The sequence below is a fragment of the Cydia amplana genome, chromosome 14 (assembly GCF_948474715.1).
Source record: "Cydia amplana chromosome 14, ilCydAmpl1.1, whole genome shotgun sequence".
Taxonomy (NCBI): Eukaryota; Metazoa; Arthropoda; class Insecta; order Lepidoptera; family Tortricidae; genus Cydia; species Cydia amplana.
The window spans coordinates 13,550,201-13,571,823 of record NC_086082.1 but is presented as its reverse complement, the minus strand read 5'-3'; the positions used below and the strand labels follow the sequence as shown (position 1 = coordinate 13,571,823).

The window sequence follows — 21,623 nt, the reverse complement described above, 5'->3', positions numbered from 1 at the left end:
CGGCCCCAGAAAATATCTTTACCAGACAAATTACCTACGTTAACATTACAGACATTAATTATGTAAAATGCAGCAATCGAAGTCGACACGGCACGTGTAGGTTATATGGCCCAGTAACAATAGGACGAACAAACGCGAATCGTGTTTACGGCCCGTGTCGTTGATTCCGGAACGTGTCTAACAGTCGTAGCAGCTGAATTTCCACGATCGATATCAAACAAACTTCCGCATAAAGCCTCTAATTATTACCGGCTCGTTGCTCTACAACTTTTTCGGTCAATCAATGTCCTCGCGTTTTCTTCCCCCGTTCGCGCTCACCAGTCTTATGGAATGAATACGATTTCAAATAAATTCTTGGTCAATCGTCACGGCGGGATTACATTCTTGAGCAAATAACAACGTCGATATCGTGCTGCACTTCGAACAACATAAACTGGCTCGTTTTACTTCAGTTTAGATTCAAAAATGAGTATTTCCTACCAAAGCTTTCAGGATCCTTTCACGGTTACCTACAAATAAATATCTTTCAATTTCACTACATTCTCCAAACAGTTCAGACGTTACTACAAGAACACTCCACTTAGAAGTGATTAATTGGCTCGTGTGGAGCTATCCTAAACCCGGAGAGTTTAACTAAGCCCGTCCGTGCTCGTACGGAGTCAGACGATTGAACAAGAGCGGTCGTGTAGAGCCGACATCAAACGCGACTGGGGCGGTCAGTCAGGGCTAACCTCAGCACCGCGACCTCTGTGTGTCAGGCGGCCGAGATGGCGTGCGGCGGGGGAGGAGCCGCGTGCACGGGCGCGGGGGGCGGGCTCTCGACGGCCCCGCAAGCCTTCAGTTCGGTGAACACTTCAGTGAAGAAGCCGGGCTCGGAGTTGATGCGGAGCATGTTGAAGGATAGCCGGTCGACGATGAGAAGGCAGCGGTCCCAGAACTTGTCCTTGGAGTCCTCGACGAGGAAAGGTTTGAGCGGGTAGGAGATCTCGTTGCCCATGTAGGAGTAGGAGAGGTAGAGGCAGGTGAGCACGACGGCCTGCAGCTCCTGCGGGCGCCCGATGCGGTCGCCGTCGACCAGCTCGCGGACCAGCATGTACACGAACACCACGTTGGCGGGGTTGATGAATGCCACGTCCTGGAAAATAATAATATCATATTTATAATACCTATTGACGAAAGTTGTTTACTTTTACTCATTGGAATTTTTGACCATTTTTGAGGGTTATTGATAAGTGTTTAATTGTTATTGATATTATGAAATGAAATGCGTTTATTTGCTTAACATTATGTACAGATAAGATGGTAGAGTCAATATTATTATGACCATGTAAAGATATAATTGATTTGAATTTCTGGGCTTAAAGAATGGAATTAGGACTTAGGGCCTGAATATTATTATAAAATTAGAAGCTTTTATTCAGCTTGTGGCATGTTGGTATTGTTAATAGGATGTAAATAAGTATACTAACTACCACCTACCTAGCCCTACCTACCCTACCCTACCTACCTACGTTTTGAAATTTGATGGGACGGTTGGCAAACTGATACTGTAAATCAATAGTGTAGTTGGAATAGTATCTCAAACGTTAACAAGTCCAGGAAAATACATACAAAATGACTATGGTTAATAAGCATCGCAAAAAAGTAACCCACCTTCGGCATTCAGGTAACATTTAATAACGAAACGTCAGCTTAAGTATACACGTTACATGAAACCGAACGAATCTTGCAAATTTAATGCCTCTTTCTTACGATCAAGTGTGGGTGTAAATAATATGACAACTTTAATACAATTAGAATAGAGCTGGGTTTTGCTTGTTTTATTTCATGGCTTATCGATCGTAGCCGGGTCATTAGAATAAGTACAAGAATCCTTTCATAGCGTTGCGTGATTCAGACATAGTTTAATACCGTATAATACCCTACTCTGTAACCGTTCAAAACTGGGGGCCTAGCCAAGGTGACAATCGTTTGAAGAAAACGAAACTAAAGATAACCTAAAACGAAATGATAGCGTTTCGTTTCGTTTTCTGCAAACGATTGTCACCTTGGGTAGACCCCCCCCCCCCTAAACCGTTGACCCCCGGTTCATAGAACCTTAACACTCCAGGGTCAATAGTGTAAATGCGCCCCTGGTAGTTTCTGTCTCCTTAGGTAGGTACCTACTATTCCATTTGATAATTACATCACTGCTTTTTGGACTGAACAAATTGAATAAGTAAGTATACGGTTCTAAGACAAGTATACGTACCTACTATAATACTAATTCTTTTGTGGCATCTACCATTATCAAAAATATGCCATTGCAAAACAGCGACGCTGTCTACTTACTTAAGTACTAGGTATAACACGAAAACACAACTTAGCATGGATACCAACTAGTTGAAAGTCAAATGTCGTTGTCGAGTCACCTTATGGCGTTGACATGAAAATTCTGATCCCTATCAATATAGAATCTAAAAAATAAAAACTAATTACAATTTTTCAATTCAAATTTCTATCGTGTAACCATGAAGCAAAGTCACTGTTGACTGTATAAATTGCGCACATTCTGACACGTGTTTAAGAAAGCCTAAAGGTATCGATATGACATCACACCACTTACCTACTCAATAATTCTTATTGATTTTTCCCAAAATAGTTTGGGCAGAACAAGCACTTCGCTTAGGGCGGTTCGACTTTATAGGTCGTAAAATGCAGCTTACGGTTCACTTATCGGCTTGTCGTGTTCAGGAAACAAAATAAAACGAATATTTGTTTAGTTGCTAGGCAACCTAGAGATATCGGAGATACTTTAGCTTGATTCTTATTTTATTCACAGCCCGACAGGGTTTGTATAGTAGTTGCGAGGTGGTTTTCTAGAAAATGGTAACTAAGTAGTAGTAAGTAGTATTCTGGAGCAGTGTGGCCCCAGCCGGGTAGCACACATGTGACGAACTTAGATAGTATTTGGATATTATCAAATACGAAACTAGACACACCGGTAATAAGAAATTGAATATAATTTTCTAGAAATGGATGGCATTGTGTTAGAACACGAGCATTCAATGACACATTAGGTACCTACATAAACCGTGAATATCGTAATTTGATGCGATTTATTTTTCTGCCCTTGAAAGGAAAGTGGCTGTTTCGATGAAATATTCGTGACTAATTTCACTTTAAGTATTCGTGGACCGTGGTGAAAATGACTTCCTTTCTTTGAAAAGCTAGTTTTCATAGGTAATCACAGCTAATATTCTACGCAGGAATAAAGAAAACCTACTTACCTACATGTAAAAGGCTTCGCTTTGACAGTACAAAGCGAAGCTAACCTAACTGTGGTTAAATTTATGTTTATTTTAAGTAACTTTATTTTTATGGAATTCGCATGGGTTAACAAATTATACAAAAACCTTTTTCTTGAATTACTCTATCTATTAAAAAACCGCATCAAAATCCGTTGCGTAGTTTTAAAGATCTAAGAATACATAGGGACAGATAGACAGCGGGAAGGAATGTTTTATACTATCTAGTGATAAATAGGTAAACTTCTTTTATTAAATATAGGTAAGTAACTTTGCTAAATAGAGATTTTCTCTTTGTACTAAGTCTCATGTAACAATAATTTGTACGTACTCGTAACAATTTAACACAATCGGGACACGCTTTCTATTGTTCGATCCATAGCTCCATTTCTTTTGTGTCCAACACAAGTGCTTCTCTGTTCTAATTTTCCTCTTACTTTGAAGTGAAACTAATGAAAAGAAAGCAATTTTTTAATAAAATGTATGGTACCGTAAAATGGGGTGAGTAGGCGCAAAACTGACATTCAAACCTCGATAACATTTTATTTTTACATATGCAAACTGAATAGTGTATGTATATATTATAATAAGTTTTCCGAATGTTTGTATTTTAGTTTTTATTTTATTTTGGGTAGTTCCATTTCATAACTTTGACGATAAATAGGAAAACCCACCTCACCCCGTAGTCTCTCGTATTTGGGGTGAGTTGGGTTTTCATACAAAGGTGATTTTGGAAGATTGTTGGATCGATTTTTTTTTATTACTTATGAATATTACTATAGCTCGATTTTAAATTGGAACACATTATTTTTGTAGCAGTAGCCTTAAAAATCCATCTCACCCCCCTTTCATCCCTTCTGTCCCCATTCATAACCCAACTCTCCCCGCGAACCCTACTCACCCCATTTTACGGTACCTTAACTACAATAATATAGTATTGGTATTAATTTATAGGTAAACCTCCAAAGGTTTACCTATAAATTAATACCAATACTACGTACATAATAATACGTACGTATAATTTACGTATGCTTAGAAATTTCTACACTACATATTCTACAACGTCCACACCAATGTGGACGTTGTAGAATATGTAGTGTAGAAATTTCTAAGCATACGTAAATTATAAAAATAAATCCCTTTGTTCAAATACTGTGTACAGTGAGCATAGGTATTATGGAGAACCATTAGATTCTTGTTGTATTTTCAATAATATAAATACGTACAAAACTTAAGAACTAAGATTGTGGCAGATACTTTTGAATGCGAACTGCAGAGATATTTTTTTTTAATTTATTATTTCGGGACTTAAATCAGTTACATGATCATGCCAGCCCCAGCTCTTAGACTCTCTAGATACCTATAACAGCGGACTAGTGCTACGAGCTACGACTGTAGCGATTCGTAGAGTTCTACATTGAAGATTACCTATTTTCAGATGCCCCATAATCGTACCGTACCGATTTATCTTTCCCTACTTTCCCGAGAAATATGGCGTCTTTCACTGCAGGTTTAAATAATTCACCGCACACTCTCCCCTGCTGTCATTTTTCATAGTAGGCTAGTTTCCCGCCAGGAGGCCAATTCGAACTTCCATTTCGGTGCTAAAATGGAATGATTTTATTATCATTGGCCTGTGTCTCGTTCGCGCCAATACATGTACGATCATGTACGAACAAGTACTTAGTAAAATGATATCATTTAGATATCATAATGTATGTTCGAGTTGGCCTTATGGGCAATTCATTCAATATGGAGGCGGTGCGGTGCGTGTGGCCGATCGATACAGTTGCGGTAAGATGTTGCTTGTTTTGAATGGCTTATATTTGTTGACTTACAAGAACAAGTGGAGCCCGTCTAAGCTAACTCTGCACCGACTTGAATAGAAGTTGGGGAGCGTCATTATAAACGTCATATTTTCCTTTAGAAAATTACTTAGATGATGACATTGACACACATTTTAATTGCAAATGCCATGCAGAATAAGTTTGGTCCGACTCGAATACGGCTGCTAAAATCGCATTTCTGTAGTCGGGTAAAAAAGAGGAATAGATCTTATTGAGATCTATAATGATTAGTTAATAGAAATAGAAATAGAAAATATTTATTTGGCGTAAAAACATACATTATTTAGGTACAACAGAAAATTAATTAAAGAAAGGTACACCAAATAGGATGCCGCTCAGCATAAGCAGTGTCTCTAAGACACTGCGCTGGTTTTCGGGGCACCCAAAATTAAAAGCTAAACCTTAAAACTAATACACAAACAGAACAGATATAATCAGAACAAGACAGATTGACATATCACGTGTAAGAAGGAAAGAGAAAGAGAGAGAGTCAACAAATATATTTTGTTGTTCACATTTTTTTACAATTTCTTTATTTTTATTTTTTAAAGCTTTTTGAATATGTCCGCCAAGTTATAAATCTTGTTGGGTTGTGAGTAAATACTTTTTTAGGTTGTACTTAAAAGAGGTGACGAATTTGCAGTTTCTGATTGGTTCTAACACTATGAATTTCATTCATAAATACATGATTAGGGTAATTCCGGGGTAGATGGCCATAAGGGAGAGATTGCCCATCCAAATATTTCATGGTTCTGATGGCTAGATGTCGCTAGTTCTAGTTTAGTACGCTTCACGTCATGCTTGGGAGCAAAGATATGCCCAACATTTTGGGGGAAAAACTTGTAAAAGTACGTAAAATCCTTGTTGATTGTTTTGACTAGTGCAAACGTTTCTTAGAGGGTTCATATTTCACATGGTGGTGATACTAGTGTCTTATTCTAATGTTGTTATTTGCTTTTGGTGCAAATTATACGGTTGTAGTATTGTTCTAACCTAAAAAAGAACGAAGCTCGAGTATCAACTTGTTTTGATTTTAGGCGTGGTCTTCTCTCCCGGAGGAAAAGGAGAGATGGCCAGTTCAAGTTGGGGTATTATGGCCATATGGCCGCGTAGGCACACAGTGATGAAGATGTTTCTATCACGAATTAGGTTATCAGATATCAGTGACAACGTCCCCCTAGGCATGATAACGATTAAAAAAGGAAAATGGAGTTCATTTAGGAAAGATAACTATTGTAGGTGTGGGACAAAATATCACGTGCCTCTTCCCCTCCATAATTGCGTTGAGTGCGCTGTTGGCTGGTATTAGGTGGCCTAAAGGGGTCTTGAGAAGAAAAGGGACTTTGGGAATGAAAATGAAAAATAAATTATACTCAAATGAAGAGTTATGTTATGGCCATCTCTCCTGTAATGGTATGATCATCACTCCCGGATACCTCGGTAGAGATGGCCAATTGTAAAAAAAATTTGAAACGTTTTTACAAGCTGTTCGCAATAGAAATATTTTTTTGTTTCTTTCATTTTCGAAAGTCAATTAATCAAAGTTTATGAAGAAGTAAATATTTCTTTAATTACATGTAAACTGATTTTTTTATCGAGTCCTAAAAAAACTATGGCCAACTACCCCGGAATTACCCTAATTAGTCACTCGTGTATTTTGTGCTAAGATTGGATCAGCAAGATGTCCCGTTTTTCCTTATAAAACGTGCCGTCTAATTTACAACAAAGTTGCACAAGAAAGTTGCTACAAGATTTTATTTTTAGACCACTTAATTTAGCGTTATTTAGCAACAGAAAAGAGGCCTTCCGCGAAAGAGAATTTTTAAGAAGAGCCGATTTGTGAAAGGGTTACATTTTGCACATAAGATATTTTGCGATAGCCCAAGGATGTTTTGCATATGGAACATTTTGCCAGTGGGGGGTGACATTTGCGTTTACAAAAGAGGTTTGCTAAATTTTATAAATAGGTAAGAGGGCAAGTCGTTACGTACGCCATTAGTTAACTACTCCGGTACTTATTTATTTATATCTATCCAAACTTTTCCTTCGAGATTAAAAATGAGAAAACCATTTAAAACCTGCTTTTTCCTATACAACGCACAAAGAGAATAGTTGGCATATTGGACAAGTACAAAGTGCTACGAAGGTTGCCAAACAATTTTCTTGGACACTGTTTTGTTGGATACCTACCTTCAACTAGCCTATTTAGGCGGGTCAGCACAGTTCATAATGTATGAGAGCTCTACATGAATTCTCACACTAGAGATTTTTTGAGATGTGATAACCTATGTTGCAAATACTATATTTAAAAAAAAATCTCCACAAAATATGTCACATGGTTTTAATAAATCCAAACTATTATTAAAATAGAAAAAATATATCAAAACATGAATCCGACACTCGAGATTTTTTAATATGCAGTTCTCAAACATATACTCATTATGTATTTATATTTTCTCCCAGCTTGACACCAAAACCAGCTCCCAATAATTTTCTTTATTAAAAATATTTTTTTATGTAAAAATAACAACTATGTGTACATAACAATTACATGTTAATTAAGCTCTGTATATTTACTATATCCTACAAAAAAATCTCTCACGTAAATTAATCCATTTAATTACTATTAACCATTTTTGTTTTGAAAATGTTTTCGTTGCTTCGAGAAAATGGACAGTGGGTTTGTTTTTCACTTTCTCAAATCTCTTTCTCATGTTAGTGTAACAACAAATAATCTCCCACGTATATGTAATATTGTATGGAATAAAACCATTATTAAATCATCCAAGCTATTTAAATTACCCTAAATGGCGGGTACTGATTCACTGTAGAGAACGTTTTATCGACTTCCATATCTCCGTCTCACTTCAATGTTCGCGGCAGACGATTGTTCCGCTTCAACAGCCGAGAGTTCGCGATCCGGTCGACCGTTAATTCTCCCATGACTATCTTACCCAGTTTCATCGGTATGCGTTGCGCGCTTACTTAACACACCTCAGGCCAAGCTCCTATAAAACGCGCAATGCATGCATGCATTGCGGTATCTCCTATACGTCACATATGTCAGCTATGAGGCTATGACATGGCTATGACAGACTATGGCAGTTAGTTCCAAAGAAGTATACAGACTTGTCTACCCACCATAAAGTTTAGCGTAAAGAGAATATATCACTCCTTAGTGAAAAACCATACGGTTTGTGCGAAGTTGAGCGTTATGTCAATGCTAATAAAGATGATGGTTTGACTTACGGAAATGAATAATATAATATCATTTTATTTTATATTTCCAATTCCCGTTTCATTTACACCCAATATTAAATCTTTTTCCGTAATAATATGCGTATATAATTACTGTCATCATCTGTATTTATTTTATTTCTTTAACCCCCGTTATTCATAAACGCGCTACAAACCTCAATTAGCTAATAATAGTAATAATCGTTTGTCCTTATCTGTCACTTTAACTTATGTATTTGTAAGTAAGGGATAAACATAATTGAACTAAATCAGGCCCGTAAAGTTTATGAATAAAGTGGTTAATCTTTATTGCACAAAAGAAAAACCTTATAGTACAAGAGGCGGACTTAATGCCATAAGGCATTCTCTACCAGTTAACGATGGCTTGTCCTCCGGCCCATTTGATCGATGACCTCCTTTGATTATTTATTTTTAATGGACGCCAAAATCCAGATAGGAACTTCGATTTTGACATTTACCACAGTAATGCAGTCGGTAGCAATGTCGCGCTTCAAAATTGCTGCAGTCGACTGCATTGCTGTAGAAAACGTGAAAAAGGTCATTCAAAGGGTAATAGGGTTATATACACCGCGGGATTTAATAACCCGAAAGATTTAAACCAACGATTTTAGAGCCTAATTAGAGTATATAAAGTTATATAACACATAGTCCAAAAACCCTTAATTTAAGAGATATTAATTATTTAAAACAAATCACAAGTAAAAAAATCTCAATTCTAACACACCCTTATGCGTGACGTAGCCACCAACTAATTTTACACGCAGACGCACTAACTACATGGTTATTAGCCAGTTTCACTTAATTAAGTTTGATATCCTACAAAAAGGTTTCACTACCGAAATTTTGTTCTGTTCTCAATCACGAGAGTACAAACTATTTACCTTTATGATAACTGGCTGATAGTTTGACGAAAATGACGAAATTGATGTCAATAAAATGACATATTTCATATGTCACACAAGATATGCGCAAGATAACATCTTTAAATTTGATTGACTGTAATAAATAAAATTCATTTAGCGGATATTCACTTTGTGTACGGATTTGGAAACCCGAAGAACTATGTGCTTCCGGCACGACGGACCCACTTCAGCCTAGAAGTTCGTAAATTGGCTAGACGAACAATACCCTGAGAGGTGGATTGGCCGTGGAAGCAACGTCCTAATCTGGCCCGCCCGGTCACCCGACTTAACGCCATTGGTTTTTTTCTATGGGGAACTCTGAAAGATAAGGAAGGAATACTCAACACCAGTGAACTCTGGAGAAGAATTATTAATAAAAATTCGAACGGCTTCCGAAGAAATAAAGAACACTTTTGTAAACCTAAATAATGAAATCCGTTTAAAATTAAATCTTTGTGCTGAAAACGGTGGCACACACTTCGAAAACCTAATTCATTAAATTAATAAAAAAGCGTGATTTCTTTCGGATATAATCATGGTTAATGGCTTTGGTTACCTCAAAGGAAAAGATTTTATCGCAAAGTTTCAACAATAATAACTGCACTATACCTACTGTTGTAGTAATTAATAAAGTTTTGATACAATTTGTGGTATTTTGAGGTGCCAATCAATTGAAATAATTTCAACGTAAACATGATCCTAGACATAACTTGACACTTCTTGTCATGGAACACATGTCACTGCATTCGCCGTGCATCGTATGATATCGGAGTGATTCATGAAATGTCATGCTCGCTCTCTGTTTCTCTACTTGAGATTAATTAAACTCGCTCACTCTCTGAATAAAGGTTTGTTCACAAAGAAGCGGTAAATTAATATGATTTAATTTGTACTGAAATAGTAGTTTAATTAAAATATATAATTGGACCCATGTTGATATAACATTATTTACTCGTACTGTCGTCAAAAATACGTGATTTAAATCTTTCGGGTTATTAAATCCCGCGGTGTATAAAATGAAATGATGCATTAATAAAACTTTAGTTAATTAACAATATTATATTAAATCATTAACAACTTTGACAGCACGATCTCTTCGCAGGTAGGTGCTCTACAAGGAGTTTATATTACAACATTATTTCCAAGAAATAATCTCTCATTGTTACGAAAATGTTGGTAGGGTGGCTTTAGGTTACTTTTTGTTCATATCGTCTTGGATATGGGTGAACATGGTGTTAATACACTCAGTATCAATCAACCTATAAAGATATTGTAGCCTGGCCTTTTCTCGAAAAGTCTTCTAGAAAAATTTACGCTCATGTCGTCTCGGATATGAGTATATTTGGTATCAGTGCATTCAGTATAATATCCTGAACACAAATATATGAGATGACAAGCGCGAAAGTGGTGAGGGTAGTTGCTATGACGCAAAGTTTTTACCATTTTTCTTTTAAACATACCATGTGGGGTACCAAATGAAAGGGCCTTGTAAGTAGATCACAAATATATAACACACTGTAACACTTTTACTACTTAATCCAACAAATTATTTGAAAACGTTCAAAAATTTCACAATGAGTTGAATTCCAACTGCTCTAAATTGACTAAGATAACTTGATCCCAAGTTTCCTTGCAATTATACGTAATCGAGGGCCAGGCTCATACTAGTTCTCATGTCGCGATGCGCTAACGCTAACAAAAACTAAGCGTTACGAATTGCTGACATTTGCTTCTTTTAGTTTCACTCTACTCAAGCATCGGATGACAGGATCGTTGGAAAGGGACAAACATATCCTTTGACGTTACGTTACTCTTCTCGTGAATTGTCAAATTTTAAAATTCGAAATTAGCTTTGGAATTTGTCCGGGTGGCTATTCGAAGTATAACTTGGTGGACGGTACTTACTAACCAAATAAGCTTGAGATCCAGTATCATAGATAGTTGTAAGACTTCAAGGGTCTATTTATATCTGACTGTGCATCCTGTATTCTAAACGTTTTGTGAATAGATATAAAAATTGACACCTATCATTTTTCACATAAACACAGACACTTTATGCATTGAATTATTAAACCTTAACGCAATGCCATAAGTGATAAGGTATATTTTCCTAATATACCTTGATGCTAATTCGAACTTTGTTATAAAAGATGTCATTTTATATCATTCGCGCATGCATTTCACTCGTACTAGATGAAATATGTATTGGTGCGAGCGAGACGGTTGGGCGAATGATAACAAAATGATATCTTTTTGACATCTTAAACAAAGTTTGACTTGGCCTCTGTGGAAGCCTGGAAATACAGCATACTTCATTGACTTTTTATGCTGAAAATTGATTTAATAATTGCGAGAAAAATAAGTATGTTATTCTTCAATAACTTGTACACTTACTGTCAAAAAACTAGAAGTGTCCATTAATTGTGTAGAACATTATTTGCTGTTTGTTTCCAATATCATGCTGCTATTCTGCGAATATAGCAGTTCCTCAGGCAGATAAATTAAACATGATCGAAACAAATACTATTAACCACAATAGTAAACTTTTCTCTCAGTGTGGGATATTCTCGGTCATGAAAAACTTACAAAGTTATTGTTTTTTTCATTAAATCTATAATTAATATTATTGTCGGGAGAAATTTTGACCGTGTAGTCGTGTAAGCTTCATAGCCCATTCTTCAAAAAATCTCTAGTGTGAAATTACTGTTTAGGTAGTATAAAATATAAAATAAAAAAAATGTTATTTCTCAAAAACGGGAACAGATATCAAGTTGTTAATTCGCAGCCGGGTATTCAATATGATATATAATTCACCCGTGTAGAAACATTTGACTGTGCAATTAATGTAACTTTAACTTTATATTGACTCCACTAATTGTGCCAAAGTGCCAAATTAAAAACTTTTTTAGAAACAAAATTGATGTCTGAGTATGTACCGTAAAACCACCCAATATAGTCGAAAATTGTTATATCTTCGAATGTCGCAATTCTAAGGCAAAACATTTTCACAAAAGGGAAAAGAAAACTCAGGCAAAGCAAAATAAAAAAAAACATATTGGTATTTTCATTTTATTGGGTGGTTGTATCTAGAGTACCTAAAGTTTAGAAAAAACCGGCCAAGTGCGAGTCGGACGCGAGTCGCACGGAGAGTTCAACAAAAAATAGAGCAAAAAAATCGTGTTTGTTGTATGGGAGCCCCCCTTAAATATTTATTTTATTTTATTTTTAGTATTTGTCGTTATAGCGGCAACAGAGATACATCGGATCATTTGTGAAAATTTCAACTGTATAGCTATCGCGGTTCATGAGATACAGCCTGGTGACAGATGGACGGACGGATGGACGGACGGACGGACAGCGAAGTCTTAGTAATAGGGTCCCGTTTTTTACCCTTTGGGTACGGAACCCTAATGAATCTACATTTACTGACAACCTGGTTTAAAATAGCCCTAACATTAATAGGTACGTATCGGTCCAAAAAACTTTTATTATAACTGAACTAAGGACCCCCGTTTCATCTTGTGCAAAAATGCTTTTTTCTACTCCAGCACTTAAATGTGTCAATTAAATGACTGACAGTGATATCTAAAGCAATGTCATTTGAATGCTTTGTCTATAGGCTCATAAGATGACTGCTAGCAGTCATCTTATGAGTATAATACAACTGCTTTATTTTTTTTAAAGATAAAAGTTCCGATCATCTTGATTGAAAGAGGTATGTTTTCATTTACAATAATAACTCTTTTTTTTTTAAATAATAACTCTTTTTAGGGTTCCGTAGCCAAATGGCAAAAAACGGAACCCTTATAGATTCGTCATGTCTGTCTGTCTGTCTGTCTGTCTGTCTGTCCGTCTGTCCGTCTGTCCGTCTGTCCGTCTGTCTGTCCGTCCGTATGTCACAGCCACTTTTCTCCGAAACTATAAGAACTATACTGTTGAAACTTGGTAAGTAGATGTATTCTGTGAACCGCATTAAGATTTTCACACAAAAATAGAAAAAAAACAATAAATTTTTGGGGTTCCCCATACTTCGAACTGAAACTCAAAATTTTTTTTTCATCAAACCCATACGTGTGGGGTATCTATGGATAGGTCTTCAAAAATGATATTGAGGTTTCTAATATCATTTTTTTCAAAACTGAATAGTTTGCGCGAGAGACACTTCCAAAGTGGTAAAATGTGTGTCCCCCCCCTGTAACTTCTAAAATAAGAGAATGATAAAACTAAAAAAAATATATGATGTACATTACCATGTAAACTTCCACCGAAAATTGGTTTGAACGAGATCTAGCAAGTAGTTTTTTTTTAATACGTCATAAATCGCCTAAATACGGAACCCTTCATGGGCGAGTCCGACTCGCACTTGGCCGCTTTTTTTTTTAAATAATAACTCAATTTTTTTTAAATAATAACTCTTTTTTTTAATAATAACTCTTTTTTTTAATAATAACTCTTTTTTTTTTTTTTTTTTTTTTTTTTTTTTTTTTTTTTTTTTTTTTTTTTTTTTTTTTTTTTTTGCTGCAGCTGTCATAGAAAAAGTAATGTATGCAACAGCTTATAATTGGTTCTTAAAATTCTCGGGTCTTTTTTTACAAAACTCGACTACGTCTCGTTTTGTAACTTCGACCCTTGAATTTTAAGAACCCTTATTATATCACTGTTGCATAAACTACTATTGTATGTCCGGCTCTTCGCCTCTACACTCTACAGGTTGCATTATCTCATCTAATTCACGTAATGTAAGCAGGTTCGCTTTACTTGTGATTTTTTTGCCCATTCTGCTTATTGTATCGAGTTATTAGTTATATAATGTAGGGGAGATAGGGGAGCATTGGGCACTTTTTTACTTAAGCCTTAATAAAAATGCAATTTTTTAACAAAATCAACTTTTTACTCCTTATATTAGTAGCACATATATTTGGCTTCAATTATAACGAAGAACACTTATACAATTATAATCAGTCTCAAAATTGCAAGAGATTTTCTGAATACTGTCAAAAGTGCCCAAACCTCCCAATGGTCGGGAGGTTTGGACACCTCAATGGGAGGTTTGGGCACTGTATTAAATAGGCCACTTAATGGTAAATTACTTGAATATTAAATAATATAATCATTAAAACTTGCAATAAAATCAACAAACAATCAACTGTTTTAAACTATAAGTACTCAAAACAAAAAAATACTAAAGATTTAGTACTCAATACTCAGTATTCTTACTTTAGTAATAAAATTTATCTAAGATTCGGTATAACCCAGATGGGCTTATCAAAAGTATACTTAGAGCTGCCACGCTTGACCCATATCTTTGGGTTTGGCAAATTGGTTTTGATGTCTTTCAATGGGACACTTGATATATCTTCAATCTCTGAATACATAAATGTATTACGTATCGTACTCATACGCATAAATTTAATAGTTGCCATCGAGTGACGAACTTCTTCAATTTGGCCAACATAGTGATAGACAGTTTTCTTAGTGTCAAATTTCACTAGCACTTAATCTTTGACCTTAAAATTTCTATCTAATACAACCACATCATCTTCATCAAACGAATTTTCTTCCTCCAAACATTTTCTTTTAACAGAACTTACTTTTTACAGCGATTGCCGTAACAAACAATAGTGGCGGGAGCATTGGGCATGCCCAAACCTCCCTTTAAAATTAGTGCTCAATGCTCCCCACCCCTTCATTTCACAAATAAATTCAAATATGTTTTTTGTAGTCTAATGTTTTACCTTAATTTATACGTTAATATTAGCTTTCGTAAACACATAACTAGATGACAATACTGAAACTTACGGCTTTACGCAGATCACGTTGTTATTTCCTTCGAAATCACATCAAAATATTTACTTTTGTACGCACGAAACGGTCGACACCATGTGACACTGACAACTAATCAAAATGGCAGATGACATTAGCCTGAGCGGTGTTGCCAGTTAGTAAGCTAAACTACCACAGTATAAAAAATTAAGTACCTTTCATACGACCCGACTTACAAGGTGGTGCCCGAACCTCCCGACTGCCCAATGCTCCCCTATCTCCCCTACTAGCTGTTGCCCGCGACTTCGTACGCGTGGATTTGTATATTGGTGGTTTTATATTCTATATTAGCTTAGAACAATATGCAGAAAACGATAGCAGTAGGGACTGTAGTTAATCATTTGTTAATTATTATACACAACCTGGCTACGAAGTTTCAAGCCCCTAACTGAATAAAATTGTTCTCGATATAATCCCTCTCAACCCCCAGCATATTTTCAAGTCCACTATTTAGTAAAACCTACTACCTAACTACCTATTTACGAAGTTTGAAGTTCCTAGCTTTAAATAAAATTTGAACTCTCTACCAACTTTCAACCCCTTCTTAAACCTTTTAGGGGATGAATTTTTAAAAAAGCTGAAATTACTTATTATGTATTATAATAATATGCCTTTATACAACGATTCAAGCCCCGCACTCAAAAAAATGTTTGATCTCCATACAAATTTTCAACCCCTTTTTTACCAACTTGAGGGAAGAATTTTCAAAAATGCCGAAATTACTTTTCTTGTATTCTAATAATATGTCTTTATACAAAGATTCAAGTCCCGCACACAAAAATGTTTGATCTCCATACAAACTTTCAACCCCTTTTTCACCACCTTGGGGGATGAATTTTCAAAAACGCTGAAATTACTTTTCTTGTATTCTTATAATATGCCCTTATACGAAGATTCAAATCCCGCACTCAATAAAATATTTGATGTGCATACAAACTTTCAACCCCTTTTTCACCACCTTGGGGGATGAATTTTCAAAAACGCTGAAATTACTTTTCTTGTATTCTAATAATATGCCTTTATACAAAGATTCAAGTCCCGCACTCAAAAAAAATGTTTGATCTCCATACAAACTTTCAACCCCTATTTAATCCCTTTCTAGGGATGAATTTTTAAAAACGCTGAAATTACTTTTCTTGTATTCTTATAGTATGCCCTTGTACAAAGATTCAAGTCCCGCACTCAAAAAAATATTTGATGTGCATACAAACTTTCAACCCCTTTTTCACCACCTTAAGGGATGAATTTTCCAAAACGCTGAAATTAGTTTTCTTCCCTTTTATTATAATACCTTTTTACGAAGTTTCAAGTTCCTAGCTTACAATAAAATTTGAACCCCAAGACAAACTTTCATCCCCTTTTTAACCCCCTTAGGGGTTGAATTTCCAAAAAATGTCCCATAGCTTTTTTTGTAATCGGCTATTATGCCTTTCTAAGAAGTTTCAAAGCATTTGTAATGGATTCAAACTTTCAACCCCTTTTTATCCCTTTTAGGGGATGAATTTTCAAAAAACCTGAAATTACTTTTCTTGTATTCTAATAATATCTCCATATACGAAGTTTCAAGTCCCGCAATCAAAAAAATTTTTCTTCTCCATACAAACTTTCAACCCCTTTTTCACCACCTTAGGGGATGAATTTTCAAAACCGCTGAAATTAGTTTTCTTGTTTTTTAATAATATATCTTTTTACGAACTTTCAAGTACCTAGCTTAAAATAAAATTTGAACCACATACAAACTTTCAACCTCTTTTTAACCCTGTTAGGGGATGAATTTTACAAAACGCTGAAATCACTTTTCCTGTCTTTTCATTATATCCCAAAATACAAAGATTCCAGTCCCGCGCTCGAAAAAATGTTTGATATCCATACAAACTTTCAACCCTTTTTTCACCACCTTAGGGGATGAACTTTCAAAAACGCTGAAATTAGTTTTCTTGCATTTTAATAATATATCTTTTTACGAACTTTCAAGTACCTAGCTTAAAATAAAATTTGAACCACATACAAACTTTCAACCTCTTTTTAACCCTGTTAGGGGATGAATTTTAGAAAACGCTGAAATTACTTTTCCTGTCTTTTAATAATATCCCCAAATACAAAGATTCCAGTCCCGCGCTCGAAAAAAATGTTTGATATCCATACAAACTTTCAACCCTTTTTTCACCACCTTAGGGGATGAATTTTCAAAAACGCTGAAATTATTTTGCTTGTATTTTAATAATATATCTTTTTACGAACTTTCAAGTACCTAGCTTAAAATAAAATTTGAACCACATACAAACTTTCAACCTCTTTTTAACCCTGTTAGGGGATGAATTTTACAAAAGGCTGAAATTACTTTTCTTGTCTTTTAATAATATCCCCAAATACAAAGATTCAAGTCCCGCGCTCGAAAAAATGTTTGATATCCATACAAATTTTCAACCCTTTTTTCACCACCTTAGGGGATGAATTTTCAAAAACGCTGAAATTAGTATTCTTGTATTTAAATTTAATATCTATTTGCAAAGTTTCAAGTTCTTAGCTTAAAATGAAATTTGCACCCCAAGACGAACTTTCATCCCCTTTTTAACCCCCTTAGGGGTTGAATTTCCAAAAACGTCGCAATTACTTTATTTTGTAATCGGCTATTATGCCTTTCTAAGAAGTTTCAAAGCATTTGTAATGGATTCAATCTTTCAACCCCTTTTCAACCCTGTTAGGGGATGAATTTTCAAAAACGCTGAAATTACTTTTCTTGTCTTATAATAATATCCCCAAATACAAAGATTCCAGTCCCGCGCTCGAAAAAATTTTTGATATCCATACAAATTTTCAACCCTTTTTTCACCACCTTAGGGGATGAATTTTCAAAAACGCGGAAATTATTTTTTTTGTATTTTAATAATATATCTTTTTACGAACTTTCAAGTACCTAGCTTAAAATAAAATTTGAACCACATACAAACTTTCAACCTCTTTTTAACCCTGTTAGGGGATGAATTTTACAAAAGGCTGAAATTACTTTTCTTGTCTTTTAATAATATCCCCAAATACAAAGATTCAAGTCCCGCGCTCGAAAAAATGTTTGATATCCATACAAACTTTCAACCCTTTTTTCACCACCTTAGGGGATGAATTTTCAAAAACGCTGAAATTAGTATTCTTGTATTTAAATTTAATATCTATTTGCAAAGTTTCAAGTTCCTAGCTTAAAATGAAATTTGCACCCCAAGACGAACTTTCATCCCCTTTTTAACCCCCTTAGGGGTTGAATTTCCAAAAACGTCGCAATTACTTTATTTTGTAATCGGTTATTATGCCTTTCTAAGAAGTTTCAAAGCATTTGTAATGGATTCAAACTTTCAACCCCTTTTAACCCTGTTAGGGGATGAATTTTCAAAAACGCTGAAATTACTTTTCTTGTCTTATAATAATATCCCCAATATACAAAGTTTCAAGTCCCACACTCACACAAATATTTGATCTCCATACAAACTTTCAACCCCTTTTTCACCACCTTGGGGGATGAATTTTCAAAAATGCTGAAATTAGTTTTCTTGTTTTTTAATATAATACATTTTGACAAAGTTTTAAATTCCTAGCTTAAAATAAAACTTGTACCCCATACAACCTTTCATCCCCTTTTTAACCCCCTTAGGGGTTGAATTTTTCAAAATCGCTTCTTATCTCTTGTACACTTTATAAATGCAACCTAGTGTGCAAATTTCAACTTTCTAGCTTTTGTAGTTTCGGCTCTGCGTTGATGAATCAGTCAGTCAGTCAGTCAGTCAGGACACTTGCATTTATATATATAGATTTAAAAAATAGCTGTCTATCCAGTCATGCAAACACGAAACTTCATTACAGTTTGACCTACTTGGATAATATCTGGTCTAAACATCCGCAGCCGAGGCAGGTGTAGGCTGAATTCATTACCCCTAATTTGCGCAAACTCGAAGTGACAGTTTGAGTTTACGGCCGCAATTTATTACTGTTTTATCATTTAGCACATCACTTGGGGTTTCCAGCTAGATTTTTGTAAAACGGCTAAGTAAAGGTTAGAGTCTGTGCGGAAAGAGAAGAGTCGTTAAATGTATTTATTGTAGGTATGTAGTGGTTTCGTTTTCTGCAAACGATTGCGACCTTGGCTAACCTTGGGTACGTATTTTGGATATTATGCGTGGAGCGAGATCAGGGCTCGCTCCACGCATAATATCCAAAATACGTACCTAGGTACTACCACTATCTACGGCGAATACTAACTTTATTCAAATTAAGGTGATGAAGATACAATACCAAATTCTATTTATAGATAGCGAAATTGGACTTTAGCAATGTAGGTCACCTACTAAACCTTACTTCCTTTCCCAGATATTAAAATTACAGTTCAATTTCCCAAATTTGTCCAATTTTAGTATCTGTGGGATATAAAAATGCACCTTACATATTCACTGCCAGCCACCCGCTCGACGGGCGCTCAGTCCGTAATCGCTTTTCGCTACATACGGATTTTCCCATTTTATTATTATTATTATATTTGGCTACGCTCGTAGCGCGTAGCACGTGCTGGCACTGAATGTGTTAACGCGCACTCCACACGGGCAGAAATTATCAGAAACGAAGGCAATTTTTCCCGCTTTTTTGACATTCCGATTCCGATACATTGTTATACTCTAATATAAGAAGAAGAAAATCTAATTACTAGACTATTGGTACTGTACTTTAGTAGAGTCAGCTGTAGAGAAAAGGGTACCCCCCCCGTGCATAGAAATTTGTATGCGAAGATTCTAACTAAACTAAATTGCTGACTGTATATACCAGTAAGAATAGGAGGAAACTTTATAAGATAAGACGATTTATTTTCCCTCGAAGGTAAACACAATAGAAGTAAAAAGTGCAACGAGGACAAGGCTATTTACTCTAATGCGACGAATGCAATTCCAACTGACCAATGCAATACACTGGCAGCGAGAGTGGGAGGATAGGTATGTCTGCGACTATTGTGGTCCTGTTCTAATACAAACAATTGTTAACGCGTAGAAAAGAAGCGCAAGTTTGTTCATCACTGTAGGCACTTATGACCTAGATACCATGACGTTGATATATATAATAGTTTGTCATCTAAGGCGCATGAGATTCCTATCGAGGAAGCATTATTAAAGATACAATAACCTTCAACCTACAATACCCCGAATATTTAGCTACCTATTTACGTATTGTGTACCTAAGGTTACCTTTAGAGGACCTTTAAGTGCTGCCTACGTACTAAAGAAAACAAAAGGATTTTCCGCCCACACTTTGCGACCCGACGGAACGGTAATTGGGAAACGTTCTATTTCCACCCTAATGTCGCATTATACGTATAACAAAGCTTTCAAGTGCTTTAAAGGGATACGGAATTTAGGGGAATACAGGAATGATGCAAGGGATGCTAGGTGAATGAACGGCAGTGCGGCTGCGCGAGGGTTGTTTACCTGCCATCCCTGCAACAGCAGCGACCTGTCCACCGTCCGGAGCCACATCACCGCATCCCCTGCTTGGAAGTCCCGTAGCCGGTGACAGCGCGTGTGCAGGAACATCCCCAGGCACTTGAGCAACTCGGAGGTGGAAGCCTGGATGACGGTCTTGCGCGGGGCCACCGCCGGCCCCACCACCGTCGTCGGCAGCTTCTCCGAGTAGCAGACATTGTTGTTGAGTGCGTTAGTCCGCGCGACCTCGGCCGGTGGCGGCAGCGGCGCCGCGACGGGCGCGGGCCGCGCGTATATCGTCCCTTGGACGCTCACATTCTTGTTCCTGTCCAAGGGTGCATTGTCTGTTAAAGGCGCTCTGAACGTCGTCACGCTCTTCGTCTTGCATTCTAACTTTTTCTTATTGTTATTGGCCGTAGAAAACCTCTTCCAGGATAAGGCGTTTATGAACAGCGAGTGCTTTTTCAAGTTTTTCTCGAGCGCCGTTTTCTCGGAGATGATTTTGGCGGCGTCGTCGAGGGTGGCGCGGCGCTCGTCGCGGGGGACCTCCCTGTTCTCTCTGTTTTTGGCGTTGTTGAGTCGTTCGTAGGAGTAGGCGAGCGCGGCGCGGTCCGGCGGCGGCGCGCCGGCGGGCGGGCGCCGCTCGCGCGGGCTGAAGCTGAGCACGGTGCCCATGAGGCGGGCGCGCGTGCTAGGACCCCGCATGCATGACGTGCGCGGCCGGCGGCGACGGCGGCCCGTGTGGGCTCGATAGGGCCGCGCCTGCGCGCCACGTGCCGCCCTATCGACCGCGGGCGCGCGCACCCAGCTGACCGCCGCCCTCGCCGTCGCCAGCGCCCGGTAAACAAACCTGCGGAACCTTCTTCTCCAATGCACATTTTGTGTCTATACGATATCGGCAACGTATCCTAACTCTCGTTCGCTCTTAGCATCCATATGTGAGCGAGTGCGACACATTAATATGCTTGTATTGAATGTTTGTTTCTTATTCCGCGTCACAATCACTGATTAAGATAAGTAGGTAACTTAAGGTTTAATTTCAATGAATCTCGC

General features: G+C 36.9%; 1 protein-coding gene across 1 annotated transcript; it reads right to left on the bottom strand.

Moving 5' to 3' along the window:
- Positions 1-244: 244 nt before the first annotated feature.
- LOC134654160 (cyclin-dependent kinase 5 activator 1) lies at positions 245-21,333 on the bottom strand. Its single transcript, XM_063509607.1, has 2 exons — positions 20,577-21,333; positions 245-1,135 (listed from the first exon to the last, which is right to left on the bottom strand). Exons 1-2 carry the CDS (start codon positions 21,273-21,275, stop codon positions 755-757), a joined length of 1,080 nt encoding a protein of 359 aa, XP_063365677.1. The 5' UTR covers positions 21,276-21,333; the 3' UTR covers positions 245-754.
- Between the last annotated feature and the right edge of the window lie 290 nt (positions 21,334-21,623).

Coding starts and splice junctions, on each gene's coding strand:
- LOC134654160 (XM_063509607.1), bottom strand. CDS start 21,275: ATGCGGGGTCCTAGCACGCGCGCCCGCCTCATGGGCACCGTGCTCAGC. Junction 1,136..20,576: donor TGCTGTTGCAGGGATGGCAG/GTAAACAACCCT, acceptor ATTATTTTCCAG/GACGTGGCATTCATCAACCC.